This window comes from Plecotus auritus (assembly GCF_963455305.1).
Source record: "Plecotus auritus genome assembly, chromosome: X".
Lineage (NCBI taxonomy): Eukaryota > Metazoa > Chordata > Mammalia > Chiroptera > Vespertilionidae > Plecotus > Plecotus auritus.
In genome coordinates this window covers 29,007,498-29,021,519 of record NC_137784.1, presented here as the reverse complement: position 1 = coordinate 29,021,519, position 14,022 = coordinate 29,007,498, and the positions used below count along the sequence as shown (strand labels likewise).

The 14,022-nt window shown below is 44.3% G+C and overlaps 1 protein-coding gene across 1 annotated transcript in view; it reads right to left on the bottom strand.

Moving 5' to 3' along the window:
* Positions 1 to 14,022, bottom strand: part of CFAP47 (cilia and flagella associated protein 47) — a gene marked incomplete at both ends in the record, with an annotated part of 517,322 nt that overhangs the window by 444,565 nt on the left and 58,735 nt on the right. The window contains 3 exons of the mRNA XM_080652339.1: positions 7,710 to 7,806; positions 7,907 to 8,099; positions 8,761 to 8,916. Of these exons, the coding sequence (XP_080508465.1) occupies positions 7,710 to 7,806; positions 7,907 to 8,099; positions 8,761 to 8,916 (446 nt within the window). The remainder of the gene's footprint in view (positions 1 to 7,709; positions 7,807 to 7,906; positions 8,100 to 8,760; positions 8,917 to 14,022) is intronic.

Sequence of the window (14,022 nt, the reverse complement as noted above, 5' to 3'; positions counted from 1 at the left end):
CCAACTTGTTTTCCTATTTCACAGTTGTTTTGAATATTAACATGCTTCCATAGTGTAGTGGTTATTACGTTTGCCTCACAATCATTTTGACTATTATAATTCTTTTGCATTTCCAAGTGAATTTTAAAATGAACCTGTCAATTTCTACAACAGATACTGATGGAGCTTTGACTGGAATTTTGTTGAACCTACATATCAGATGGATCATTTTTTCATGTCTTCTATGTCTCTAAATAATCATTTTAATATGTGGAAGATAATAATTATAAAAACCCTTTAATGTCCCTGTCTGACAACTCTAACATATGTATCAGTATTGGGTAGGTTTAATTGATGCACTATTCTCATTAGAGGTTGTTTTGCCTCATGCCTAGTAGTCTTTGTTTGGATGTCAAATATAGTATTTACCACATTATGTGCTAGATATGTTTTGTATTCCTATAAATATTCTTGAGCTTTGTTCTGGAAGTTACTTTGAAACTGATAGATCCTTCCTAGTCTTGCTTTTATGAAAGTTACCTGAGTACAGAGTAGTACTCTGAATAGTAATAATTATTCTCCACTACTGAGACAAGAACTTCTGAGTATTCTTCCCCAATGTCCTATGAATTATAAGGTTGGTTTGTTTTGTCCAATTTTCCAGGTGGAAACTTTCAGTCACTACTCCTGGCCTGTGTGAATACTGGGTGATTCTATAAACCTTTCTAATGGTTTTCCCCCTAGCTTTACCTAGTTTCCTAACAATACCATTAACTAATAGGAACCTAATTGACATTTAAAGAACCTTCAGCAGGATACAACTTATTTTCAAGCCACATGAACCTCAATAAGAGAGACCACATCCAGGGTCAAACTTAACAAATCTTCAAGAATTTAAAACAATTGAATCCATACATGTGTGTACTCTGACCAAATAGAATCAAACTAGAAAACAGTACTAGAAAGAAAACAGAAAATCTTAGAATATAAATAACACACTTCTAAATAACCAATGAGCCAAAGTTAATGTTTCAACGGAAATTAGGTAATAATGAAGTGAAAGAAATTGAAAATATGTAAGAATATGTGGGATGTAGCTAAAGTACTGCTTAGTAAGAAATTTATAGTACTAAATTACTATATTATGGAAAAAATGGTCTAAATCAAGAAACTAGAAGAAATGCAACCCAAATAAAAATCCAAAGCAAACAGGAGGAAATGATAAATACAAGAGAAGAAGTCACTGAAATTAAAAACAGAAAATTTATGGAGAAAAAAATCAATGAAACAAATGCTGGTTCTTTGAAAAGACCAATAAAATTGATAAACCTAGACTACAAAGACTGAAAAAGAAAAATAAGAAGGAAGACATACATTTCCAATATTAGAAAGGTAACATGCTCTCTATCATTACAGATGCTGCTGACTCAAACATTAAAAGGATAATTTGTGAATGCTACAAATAACTCTATACATAAAAACATGAAATCTTAGTTGGAGGGGTTCAGTTCTACAACAACCAAAACTCTCCTAAAATGACGTAGATTATCTGAATAGTCCTACAACTATTAAAGAAATTGAATTTGTAATTAAACATCATCTGAAAATGAAATCTTACTCAGATGGTCTCTCTGAAGAAGTCTAACATATAAAGAATGCTCCTCAAACTCTTTTAGAATATAGTAGAGGAAAGAACACTTCCTAATTTTCCCAACTCTGTTTAGGAGGCCAATATTACTCTAATGGCAAAACAAAGACAGAAAAAAATCAAAACAAGCAAAAATGCAGACATATATTTTATGAAAACAAATGCAAAATTGTATATTATGATTTAACACACTATGAGGTAGAGAAAAAGGAAGTTGGTAAAAAAAAAGAAAAAAAAACCTGAGAAATATACTGTAGAGAAAAACATTGATTGTGAAAAAGGAATAAACCCTGACTAGGTGACTCAATTGTTTGGAGCTCCGTCCCATATAGAGAAAGGTTGCAGGTTTGATTCCTGGTCAGGACTCATACATAGGTTGCAGGTTCAATCCCTGGTTGGGGTGTGTACGGGAGGCAACCAATCAATGTTTCTATCACTCTCTCTCCCTCCCTTCCTCCTCTCTAAAATCAATAAAACATATCCTTGGGAAAGGATAAAAAAAAAATGAGAAGAGAAATCAAGACAGAAAATGTGGCAAATCCCCTCCCTCCCCTCAATATTTGAGCAATTTGATCAAAGTGTTTCACCTCTGGGCTTTGCTTTACTCACCTCTAAAATGGAAATAAAATTATTTACCTCATAAGTTATTTATGTCATTTAAAAGTTTAAATGAGATCCTGTTTGTAAATTATTCAACATAATGACTGGCTAATAATGCATCAATAAATGGTAGCATAAAACCAAAATGACTGCAAATATGCTGATGAAGCAAACAATACCTCACACAACTTCCAATGTAACCCAGACTTCTATAACAGTTTTCACTAATTGACTCAATTAATCTCTAAATCATCTACTGTATCTCTTGACAGCCATTTCAATTTTTAAAAATATGATAACTATAGAGCAAAATTTTCTTTAACTAAAATGTCTTCTGTGAGTACCACTCCCTGTTCTGTGCATAGGCTGGAAAAGCAACCTTAAGGTATAAAAGTGAGAGTGAGCCTTGAAGAGAAACAGAATAATTGACCCCAAAATGTCACATTAGCATGTGGATTATTTTGAGCTGAAGGCAATTAAGACCCTGCAGACTCAAGAGAAACTTTTACATCTCTCTTGACTACCTAAAAGAACTTAGGGGTCTGTGGCTCAGAGAAAGAGCTATTACCAGAGATAACTTTTATCTGAATGACCTGTGTAGTGGGGCAAACATCTGCTCTTCTGGTCCTGTGAATTACCCTCCTCTCCTTTTAAGCTCCAGGCTCCTAACCCATTCCTCAGCTCAGGATAGCATATAAGCCTCAACTGTCTGACTTTTCCTTGGGTTTCATATTTTACTAGGGGCCTTGAAAGGAACTGTGGGCCGCGAGGCTGCGGTGGTCACAGGGGCGGATCTTGGCCCATCCTCTGCGCCCCGGCCCCCACCCAGCCCCTCCCAACACGGCCCCCTGGGTGCTAGCGGGGTCAGAGCCATCAGCGGGTATAAGCAGCAGTTGCTGCCCCGATCACCCCTCAGGAGCAGGGAGAGATGGAGAAGCCCCCAGGGGCAATAGGGGCCAGCAGCTGCCACTCACACCCGCTGACAGCGCCAAGCGATCAGGACCGGTGCTGGGTGCCAGCAGTGGGTGCAAGTGGCAGCTCTGGCGCCAGCTGTGGGTGTGAGCAGGAGTGGGGCCGGCGCCAGTCCTGGCAGTGGGTGCGAGTGGTGGCTCTGGCACCAGCAGTGGGTGTGAGCAGGGCCGTTGCCGACAGCAGGTGCGAGAGGCGGCTGCTGGCCCCGATCACCCTCAGGAGCAGGGGGAGATGGAGAAGCCCTGAGGGACGATCAGGGCCAGCAGCCACCTCTCGCACCTGCTGATGGCACCGAGCAATCAGGACCAGCATCAGGTGCAAGTGGGGCCGGCACCGGCAGCAAGATGTGAGCGCCAGGCAGGACCGCAGCACGCGGGAGCAAAGAATTTTCAGTAACCACCAGAGGCTCGCCCTGATGATAGCAACCAGCGCCTGCCTTGATCTGGCACCCCCGCTCACCTGCTCCACCATCCCACCACGGCCAACACCCACCATGTTCTGCGCATGCTCCCTGGTGATCGACGCACATCATAGCAACTGGTTGTTTGGTTGTTCCACCATTCGGTCTATTTGCATATTAGCCTTTTACTATATAGGATGGTGTTCCCATATGTATGAAACTAAATTTGTTTTTCTCCTATTAATCTGTATTAGGTCAATTAAATTATTAAACCAGTGTAGAAGAAAAATTTTTCCTCCCCTACATCTCCCTGCTGATTTCATAAACTGCCTCCCCATATATGCTTCCTCCAACTGATTCAAAATTCCCATCATCAGAGTTGCTGACCTTGTAAACTCAGACAGGGGCCCTGCCCCAGAGGGCCATTATTAAAATGCCCAGGACACCAGGTGAAGAAGGGAGAGAAGTTGGTGGATTACAGGCAGTGGACACTGTAATCTCTAACTTTGCTCCTTTTGCGTTTGAATAGATCTGATCATCTGACAAGTCTGTCACCAATTTGGAAGACGCAGAGCATTTACTACCCAATAGTAAAAGGTAAATTCATGCCCAATACCTATCTACATGCATGGCACAAAATGGAAGCATAGTAAATGATATTTAATCACATTCCACGGCTTTGCCTCTGACTTTGTACATCTTTTGATGTCTCCTTTAATCTGGATAATATCACAGTTGGTATTTGGTATTTTTGTGCTGTATTTTCCCTAGAGGGAGACAGTACATCCATTCCAATTAATCTTCCTCTGCCCGCATCTCAGGGCCACCCTAAGCCTGCATAGAAGGAAATGGGAATTCCCTCTTCGGACCACTATAGTCATTATTTAACTGTAATCATCCTTTAACAGGCTTGGTGAAAATTATCTAGGGAAGGGCACAGTGTAATATCTCTGCAAGGTTAAGAAGGAGTTGTCACTTGTTTCCTAACTCATGACTAGAGAGTATAGTAGAGGAAAGAACACTTCCTAATTTTCCCAACTCTGTTTAGGAGGCCAATATTACTCTAATGGCAAAACAAAGACAGAAAAAAATCAAATATATGTGTGTGTGTGTGTGTGTGTGTGTGTGTGTGTGTATGAGGCCTGGTGGATGAATTCGTGCATGGGTGGGGTCCAGCCAGCCTGGCCAGGGGGAGGGGACTTGGGTGGTTGGACGGCCTGATATTAGCCTTTTATTATATAGGATATACACTGAGTGGCCAGATTATTATGCGTTCAGAGATCATAATAATCTGGCCACTCAGTGTAATTTGGTGAGGTCATTTTAGAAAAATTTTTGGCAGTTTTTTAAGTTAGATATAAACTTACCATACAACCCAGTAATTCCACTTCTTAGAATCTAATCAACAGAAATGAAAACAGCAGGTGGGTCTCAGTGATTAGAGTGTCGGCCTGTCGACCCAAGGGTTGTGGGTTCAATTTCTGATCAAGAGCACATACCTGGGTTGCAGGTTTGATCCCTGGCCCCAATCAGGGCATGAAAGAGACAACCAATAGATGTGCCTCTATCACATCAGTCTTTCTCGCTCTCTCTTCCTTTCTCTTTCTCTCTCTCTCTCTCTCTCTCTCTCTCTCTCTCTCTCTCTCTCTCTCTCTCTCTCCCCTCCCCTTTCTCTCCCTCCCTTCCACTCTCTCCAAAAATCAATGGAAAAAATATCCTCAGGTGGGAATTGTATGTGAATGTTTATAGCAGCACTAGGGGCCCAGTGCATGAAATTCGTGCACTGGGGGGGGGGTCCCCTCAGCCCAGCCTGCCCCCTCTCACATACTGGGAGCCCTCAGGGGATGTCCTACTGATGTCCACAGTCTGGCCTCCCTTTGTGGGAGGCGACCGGGCTGATCGGGGAAAGGCATCAGCCCCATCACCCCGCTGCTGCAGCCACTGCCAGCCACCGCAGCCACCAAGGTGTTTTCATCAACACGGACTCCGGTCCCTTCACCATGAAAAAATGACAACTTTCTTTAGGCATTTTCAAGATGTGTCTTTCATAGGATATGACATTTATTTATTTTTTTTTATCCTCACCTGAGGATATGTTTCCATTGATTTTTAGAGAATGTAGAAGAGAAAGGGAAAGACAGAGAGAAACATCAAAGTGAGAGGAACACTTTGATTGGTTGCCTCCTGCATGAGCCCTGACCAGGGCCCCAGCCAGGGAGGAGCCTGCAACCTAGGTACATGCCCTTGATCAGAATCTAATGTGGACCCTGCGGTTGGTAAACCTAGACATTATCCACTGAGCCAAACTGGTTAGGGCAGGATATGACATTTCTTAGCCCTCCAGCAGCAGACCTTCGTTTTTTCTCCAGGAGTGTGGTGGAAAATCCCTAGATCACCTTTTTGGATTCTTATACCCAAGTTACTAAGAATATTACCAGTGGCATTCAGGGAGCTTAGCCAATGAGAGGTCAGAAAAGGTGTTTCCTCTGTAGTTCACACCTATCTCCTCCGATCTCCAGCTCCACCCCTGCCAAGGCCTAAAGCCTCTGGGACTGGGCAGGGGCCCCCCAGTTCCCTCCAATTGCTGGCTCCGTCCCTGCCAAGGCCTAAAGCCTCCAGACCTGGGCGGGGGACCCCCAGATCCCTCAGATCGCCTGGCTCTGCCCCCGGCCAAAGCTGGCAAGACCAGGTGGAAAGCTTGGCTTCCTCCATTGCCGGAGAAACCCAAGCCTCCCTCCTGCTCTCTGTGGCTGCAGCCATCTTGGTTGGGTTTATTTGCATATTCACTCCTGATTGGCTGGTGGGCGTGGCTTGTGGTTGTAGCGGAGGTATGGTCAATTTGCATATTACTCTTTTATTAGATAGGATTATTCACAATAGCCTCAAATTGGAAACAGGTCAATGTCCATCACATGGTAAATAGATAAATAAAATGTGGTATTCTGATAAAATGAGATACTATTAAATTTTTTTATTTTTTGTTAATCCTCACCTGATGATTTTTTTAAAATTGATTTTTAGATAGAGTGGAAGGGAGGGGTAGAGACAGAGAGAGAGAAACATAGATGTGAGAGAGGCACATTGACTGGTTGCCTCCCACACATCCCTGACCAGGGCTGGGGATTGAGCCTGCAACCAAGGTATGTGTCTTTGACCAGAATAGAACCCGGGACCCTTCAGTCAGAGGGCCAACATTCCAAACACTGAGCCAATCTGGCCAGGGCAAAATTAGATACTATTTAGATATTTTTTAAAATGTATACCTATGCTCTAGTCAGTATGGCTCAGTGGATAAGAGTGTTGGCCTGCAGACTGAAGGGTCCCCAGTTCGATTCCAGTCAAGGGCATGTACCTCGGATGCAGGCTCCTCCCCAGCCCGGGCCTTGGTTGGGGTGCATGCAGAAGGCAACCAATCAATGAGTTTCTCTCACATCACTATTTCTTTCTGTCTTTCCTTCTCCCACTCTCTCTAAAAATCAATGGAAAACTATCCTCTGGTGAGGATCTTTTAAAAAAATGTATACCTACTACCACGTGGATGAACCTCAAAAACATTAGCTAAGTAAAAGAAACAACATAAAAGAGAACACACTGTATTATTCATTTTATACAAAATATTTAGAACAGGCAAATCTAGAGATAGAAAGTTTATCAGTGGTTGTCTGGGGCTAGGGCTTGGAATAGGGAGTAACTGGCTAATATTGTGAGGGTGATGGCAGCATTCTAAAATTGAGTTGTGCCCTAACCGGTTTGGCTCAGTGGATAGAGCGTCAGCCTGCAGACTGAAGGGTCCCAGGTTCAATTCCGGTCAAGGGCATGTACCTTGGTTGCGGGGACATCCCCAGTAGGAGGTGTGCAGGAGGCAGCTGATCGATGTTTCTCTCTCATCAATGTTTCTAACTCTCTATTCCTCTCCCTTCCTCTCTGTAAAAAAATCAATAAAATATATTTTTTAAAAAAAGTTTAAAATTGAGTTGTGATTGCATAACCCTGTAAATTTACTAAAATTTATTGTTTGCATACTTTAAACTGGTAAATTGTATGGATTATTAATTGTACTTGAATACATCTGTTAAACAAAGACATTATTAGGTATTTATAAATTCTTACCAACAATTACTTGATGAATTTGCTTTGGTGTCAAAATTAATTTGCAATCACGTTTTTCAGAAAATGTGGATGGGGATGATTTAAGGGCTTTGAGAACCTGTGAAAAATCAAATTATTACAAAATTAATTGTTCAATATTAGCAAAAAGTAATTTAAGAATTCTTATGCCATAATCAAATGTAAAATATTGCACATGCCTTTCTTCCTAGAGCCTTTGCTTCCTTGGATTCCATATTCCTGGTACATAGTGGTTGGTATGGTTTGACCTCACATCGTATTAAAGGTGGGACCACTACTTCCAAATGCGATTGTAAGAGTGCAGGTGACTTCATACCTGAAGTTGGATATAATCCTATGTCTATATCGTCATATGAATACACATCTTCCTTGCTGAAATCATAATAACAACAAATTGAGGCCAAGTCTTTTGGAAATTACATCTGTAAAATCAAATTTTTCTCCTATTGCATGTTATTGCTGCCCCACTGAAGCAGACTGATGTATTAATCTGCATAAAAATGCCCTCTGCTGAGGAGACCCCACTCTCAAACATCTCGCCAAAGAAGTTATGCTCACCCCACCACACCCAGGAATAGCTAGCTCACAGACAATGATTGATATGCAGCACAAATGCAAGCCGCTTTGGCTTAAGGCAGGAACAACTATGTTTTATAATTTATGTTCAACAGACCATAGGCACCAGGCTGAGTTTAAACTTTATTTGAAACACACCCTTCTTCAGTTCCCTCCCTTGTCCTAGCCTGCCTCTCTCACACTGTACACATTTCTCCTAAAAGAACACTCTCTGAAAAGCTCATGTGCTGGCATCTCTGTTTTAGGATCTGCTGCTGGGGAGACCCACACCAGATACTCCCAAATCAAAGGTGAGAAAATAAGTCATTGCAGTTAAAGTAGTTCAAGGTTTTACTCTTTTCACATATGAAAAGTTCATTTAAAACACTAAAGAGAAACTAAGGAGTAAAGGAAAAAAAATCTGGGTCTATAGGCATCACAATCTGGGTCTCATATTGCTTGAGGAAGTGAACTTTACCTCCTCCCTGCTTTTTTCTTCAGGCGTGCATTCCTTAAAGAGTCAATGTAGTTTTTATAATAGTCTTCATGTGCTTTCTTCTCTAGTACTTCAGAATCAGTATATGTAAACTCAGTATCCACATAGTTATGCCTTGGAACCTTGGTGAAAATCGTTCTACAATATGAGGAAGTCATGTTAATATTTTCATATATGCATTTATTTGACCAGTATTTATTGAGTGGCACCTATACCATGGATTAGGCATAAAACGGTAAATCGGACAGATTCTAGTTCTTTACCTCATATCCTATTATATATCAAGACATTATTACACAGAGAACTATGATAATATTTATAGTATCCTTCTTAACCAAATCATAGAAAATGTAATGGCCCTTACCCTGAACCCACTGTTGGGGAATTAGTCAAGTAAGCAATTTGGAGAATTCTAGATTACAGACAGGACCAGATCTGAATCTGATTAGTTTTATATTTCATATTCACTAACTGGGTTCATGCTTTTCCTTTTTACCTACCACATATTTTGCACACAAAAATACAAAAAGTACAGTTATTCCTATCTTCTGGCCTTGATCTACCTCAAGTCTTAGCAAATTTTATTAAGCAGATTCTCATCCTTAAAAATTAAGTCATTAAGTATGAACCCATTACAGCAGTCTGCCCTTATCCATGGTTTCACTTTCCACAGTTTCAGTTAACCATGGTCCAAAAATAGTAAATGGAAAATTCCAGAAATAGACAATTCATAACTTTCAAATTTCAGGCTCTTCTGAGTAGTGCAATGAAACCTAGAGCCTTCCCACTCCATCATGCCCTCTAAGTGAATTACCCCTTTGTCCAGTGTATCCATGCTACATATGCTCCCCACCTGTCACACTGTAACCTTCTTAGTTATCAGATCAGTTATGAGAGAGAGAGAGAGAAAGAGAGAGAGAGGGAGAAAGACAGAGAGAGAGAGAGAGAGAGAGAGAAAGAGAGAAAGAGAGAAAGAGAGAGAAAGAGAACAGAAGGGAGCACATTCACATAGCTTTTATTACAGTATATTATTATCATTGCTCTATTTTATTATTAGTTACTAGAGGCCCAATGCACAAATCCGTGCATGGGTGGAGTCTGGCTGGCCCGGCCCTGATCGGGGCCCAATCAGGGCCAGGGGAGAGGGGCCGCGGGTGATTAGCCAGCAGGCCCCACCCACAATTGGGATGGGGGGCTGAATGGGGGAGGGATCTTGGGCAGTAGCTGCCATCCTTGCCCCTGATCGGAGTGGGGGGGACCTATGGGGGGCAGAGCTGGCTGGGGGAAGGGGCTGTAGGCCAATCGGGGTGGTGGGGGCTGATTGGGGGTAGGGCCAGCCAGGGGAAGGGTCTGTGGGCAGTGGGCCAGCAGGGTCCACCCCCAAATGGGGTGTGGGGGGTCAATCAGGGGCCAGCATCCAGGGGGAGGGTCTGCAGGAGGTTGGCCGGCCAGTCCTGCCCCCTATTGGGGTAAGGGGGCAATTGGGGGTGGGGCCGGTTGTGGGGAGGGGCTGTGGGCCAATCAGGGTGGTGGAGGCCATCGGAGGTGGGGCCAGCCAGGGGGAGGGGCTGTAGGAGGTTGGTTGGCTGGCCCCATGCTCTATTGGGGTGGGGGGAAATTGGGGGTGGGGCTTCCCCAGGGGAGGGGCTGTGGGGGGGTTGGCCAGTTGCCCTGCCCTTGATGGGGTGGGAGAGGCCAATTGGAAGCAGGGCTGGCCTGGGGGAGGGACCATAGGAGGTTGGCCAGCCAGCCCCACCCCAGATCAGGCTGGTTTGCTGGCCGCAGTGGGTGTCATAGCAACCAGTCATTCCAGTCATTACAGTGTTCTGGTTGCTGGCTTTTTATATAGTATATATACTGAGTGGCCAGATTATTATGATCTCTGAACACATAATAATCTGGCCACTCGGTGTATATCCTATATAATAAAAGGCTAATATGCAAATTGTCCCCTCGACCAGGAGTTCGACCAGCAGGCAGGCCGGCCAACTGCCCATGTCCCCTCCCCTGGCCAGGCTGGCTGGACCCTACTCATGCACGAATTCATGCATCGGGCCTTCTAATATATATATATATATTAGAGGCCCGATGCATGAAATTCGTGCAAGCACCAGCTTCCCTCTGGCACCCGGGACCCAGGCTGCCCTCATAGAGGGAGGCCCCGCCCAACCGCCACTACCTGCCGGCTGGTGGCCTGGGCCTCCCTCCTCGGGGCTATCATGGGACGATGGCCAGGCCCCTGACGGGGCCCCTGACCAATTGCATCACACCTGCCTTGGCTGACCTGATGCCAGTGGGTGTCATAGCATGGTCCCAGATTGTCATCCAGATGGTTGTTCTGCTGTTCAGTTGTTTGGTTGATTTGCATATTATGCTTTTATTATATAGGATACACTGAGTGGCCAGATTATTATGCGTTCAGAGATCATAATAATCTGGCCACTCAGTGTAGATTGTTGTTAATCTCTTACTGTGTTTTTATCATAGGTATGCATGTATAGGACAAAACCTAGCATATATAGAATTTGGTACTATCCATGGTTTCAGGCATATGGGGGAACTACTATAGTCGTACAGTCAAATGAAATTTAATATAATATTTCTCCTTATTTTCAACAATTCCTCAATAGTTACAGTCAGACTGCTTTAACTGAGTTAAAGTCATTAAGAGAGTGAAGCAATAAGAGAGAAACAAATGCTTTGTTATTCAAAGATAGTTGATATTAAAATTTCCCTCTCAGCTCTGTGAACCTTAACCACCTTTAGAACCTAGAAATAATTCCTATTTGTGAAGTTCCTATCTGTAACAAGAAGGATGGACTTGGAAAAGAGTACAGTAGCCCCTAGTTATTCACTGGGGAAACTAGAGGTGTAATGCACAAAATTCGTGCACTGGTAGGGTCCCTAGGCCTGGCTGGCAATCAGGGCGGATCTGTGGGGCAACCAGTGGGGTGATCAGGCTCCTGCTCACACCCGCCTTGGCCTGGTGCTGCCCACTCGCCATCCCCACCCCCCGCTGCTGCCACCAGTTGCCTCCCTCTGTGGGGTGACCAGCGGGGAGATCGGGAGATCGGGGGGAGGGGGCCTGCTGGCACCTGCCTTGGCTGTCCTGATGGCACCTGCTTGCTGGCCCCGCCCCCCACTGCTGCCACCAGTTGGGGCCTGCGGGCTGGGGGCAGCTCCTGTGTTGAGTGTCTGCCCCCTGGTGGTCATTGCACGTCACAGCAACCGGTTGTTCCAGCGGTCGTTCTGCCATTCTATTGGTTTGCATACTAGGATTTTATATATATAGATGCCTGAAGTGACAAAGAGCTGGCTATTAATAGATCTCAGTGATTATCAGCTCCTTAAAAACTTAATTTCAACATATACATCTGAAGCTTTGAGTAGGTGATTTTTTTTATGTGTAAAATACAGGAGACAAAAATTGCAATGTAAATAAAACATTTTAACTCATTTATTTATTAAAAAATATTTACTGAGTGCTCACTATATGCCTGACACTATTCTAAGCACAGGACATACTGCAATAAACAAAAACTAGGAGAAACCAAGATGGCGGCATAGGTAAGCACCTAAACTGCTGCCTCGCACAACAATTTCAAAACTACAACTAAAAGACAGAACGGACACCATCCAGAACCACAGGAAAGCTGGCTGAGTGAAAATTCTACAACTAGAAGGAAAGAGAAAAGCTCACAGAGAATTGGAGGTACGGCAAAGGGTCTTTGTGCGCGCAGAGAGGAAGGGTGGCTGAGAGCCTGGCTGACTTTCTTGGGTGGAAGGGGGAAGGAAGCCCCCGACCGCACTGAACCCCAGTTCTGACTGCACTGACCCCCAGTTCCGGGCGAGCCCTTGGGGACCCACGCTCTTACGGGGGGGAGTCTGGACTCTCGGGCGGAGACTTGGGAGCTGGGGAAGGCAGAAGTCTGAAGGCGCGTGCCTGCCAGTGTGCACAACGGCTGCGGAGGTTGCCACAGGCTTTCCCTAGTGGAAGGGAGTCAGAGGCTCCTGACTGCACTGAGCCCCAGTTCTGACTGCACTGGACCCCAGTTCCAGGCGTGCCCCTGGGGACCCACGCTCTTGTGGGGGGAATCTGGACTCTCAGGCGGAGACTCGGGAGCCGGGGAAGGCGGAGGACTGAAGGCACGCACGCGTGCCAGTGTGCACAAAGGCTGCGGAGGTTGCCACAGGCTTTCCCTAGTGGAAGGGAGTTGGAGGCTCCTGACTGCACTGGGCCCCAGTTCTGACTGCACTGAACCCCGGTTCCAGGCGAGCCCCTGGAAACCCACGCTCTTGTTGGGGGAGTCTGGACTCTCGGGCGGAGACTCAGGAGCCAGGGAAGGCAGAGGTCTGAAGGCACGCACGTGCGCGCAAGGGCAAGGCTGACAGGAAGCCAAGACTGAGACTCCACCCCAACCAAGCTGAGCACAGAGGCAAGTCTAATCCTATAAGGCTGTCTCCAGCACCAAACTTCTCCCAGCATAGACACAGCTGATCCTTACAGCCAACTGGCCTGGAGGTCAATTCTTCCCAGTGATACCAACAACAATCAAGACTTAATTACAACAAGGCTGTACACACAGTCCACAAAGGGGTGCACCAAGAGTGTCCACCTCAGGTTAACTGGGGAGGCAGACCCACTGGGCCATATTGGAAACCTAGCACACAAATCTACCTTACCAACTCAGGGAAGCAGTGAAAATGCGGCGTCAAAGAATCAGATCACAAACGAAAGAAATGGAGGAAAACAAACGATTGGATATAGAATTCAAAACCACGGTTATAAGGCTTTTCAAGAATATCCTAGAAAAGGCCGATAAATATAACGAGACCCTCGAAGATATGAAAAAGGACCAACTAGAAATTAAACATACACTGACTGAAATAAAAAATATTATACAGAGACCCAAAAACAGACTAGAGGAACACAAAAATCAAGTCAAAGAATTGAAATACAAAGAAGCAAAAAACACTCAACCGAAAAAGCAAAAAGCAAAAAAAAAAAATCCAAAAAGTTGAAGATAGTGTAAGAAGACTCTGGGACAACTTTAAGCGTACCAAGCGAATTTTTGGGGTGCCAGAAGAAGAGAGAGAGCAAGATACTGAAAACCTATTTGAAGAAATAATGACTGAAAACTTCCCCCACCTGGTGAAAGAAATAGACTTACAAGTCCAGGAAGCGCACAGAACCCCAAACAAAAGGAATCCAAAGAGGACCACACCAAGACACATCATAATTAA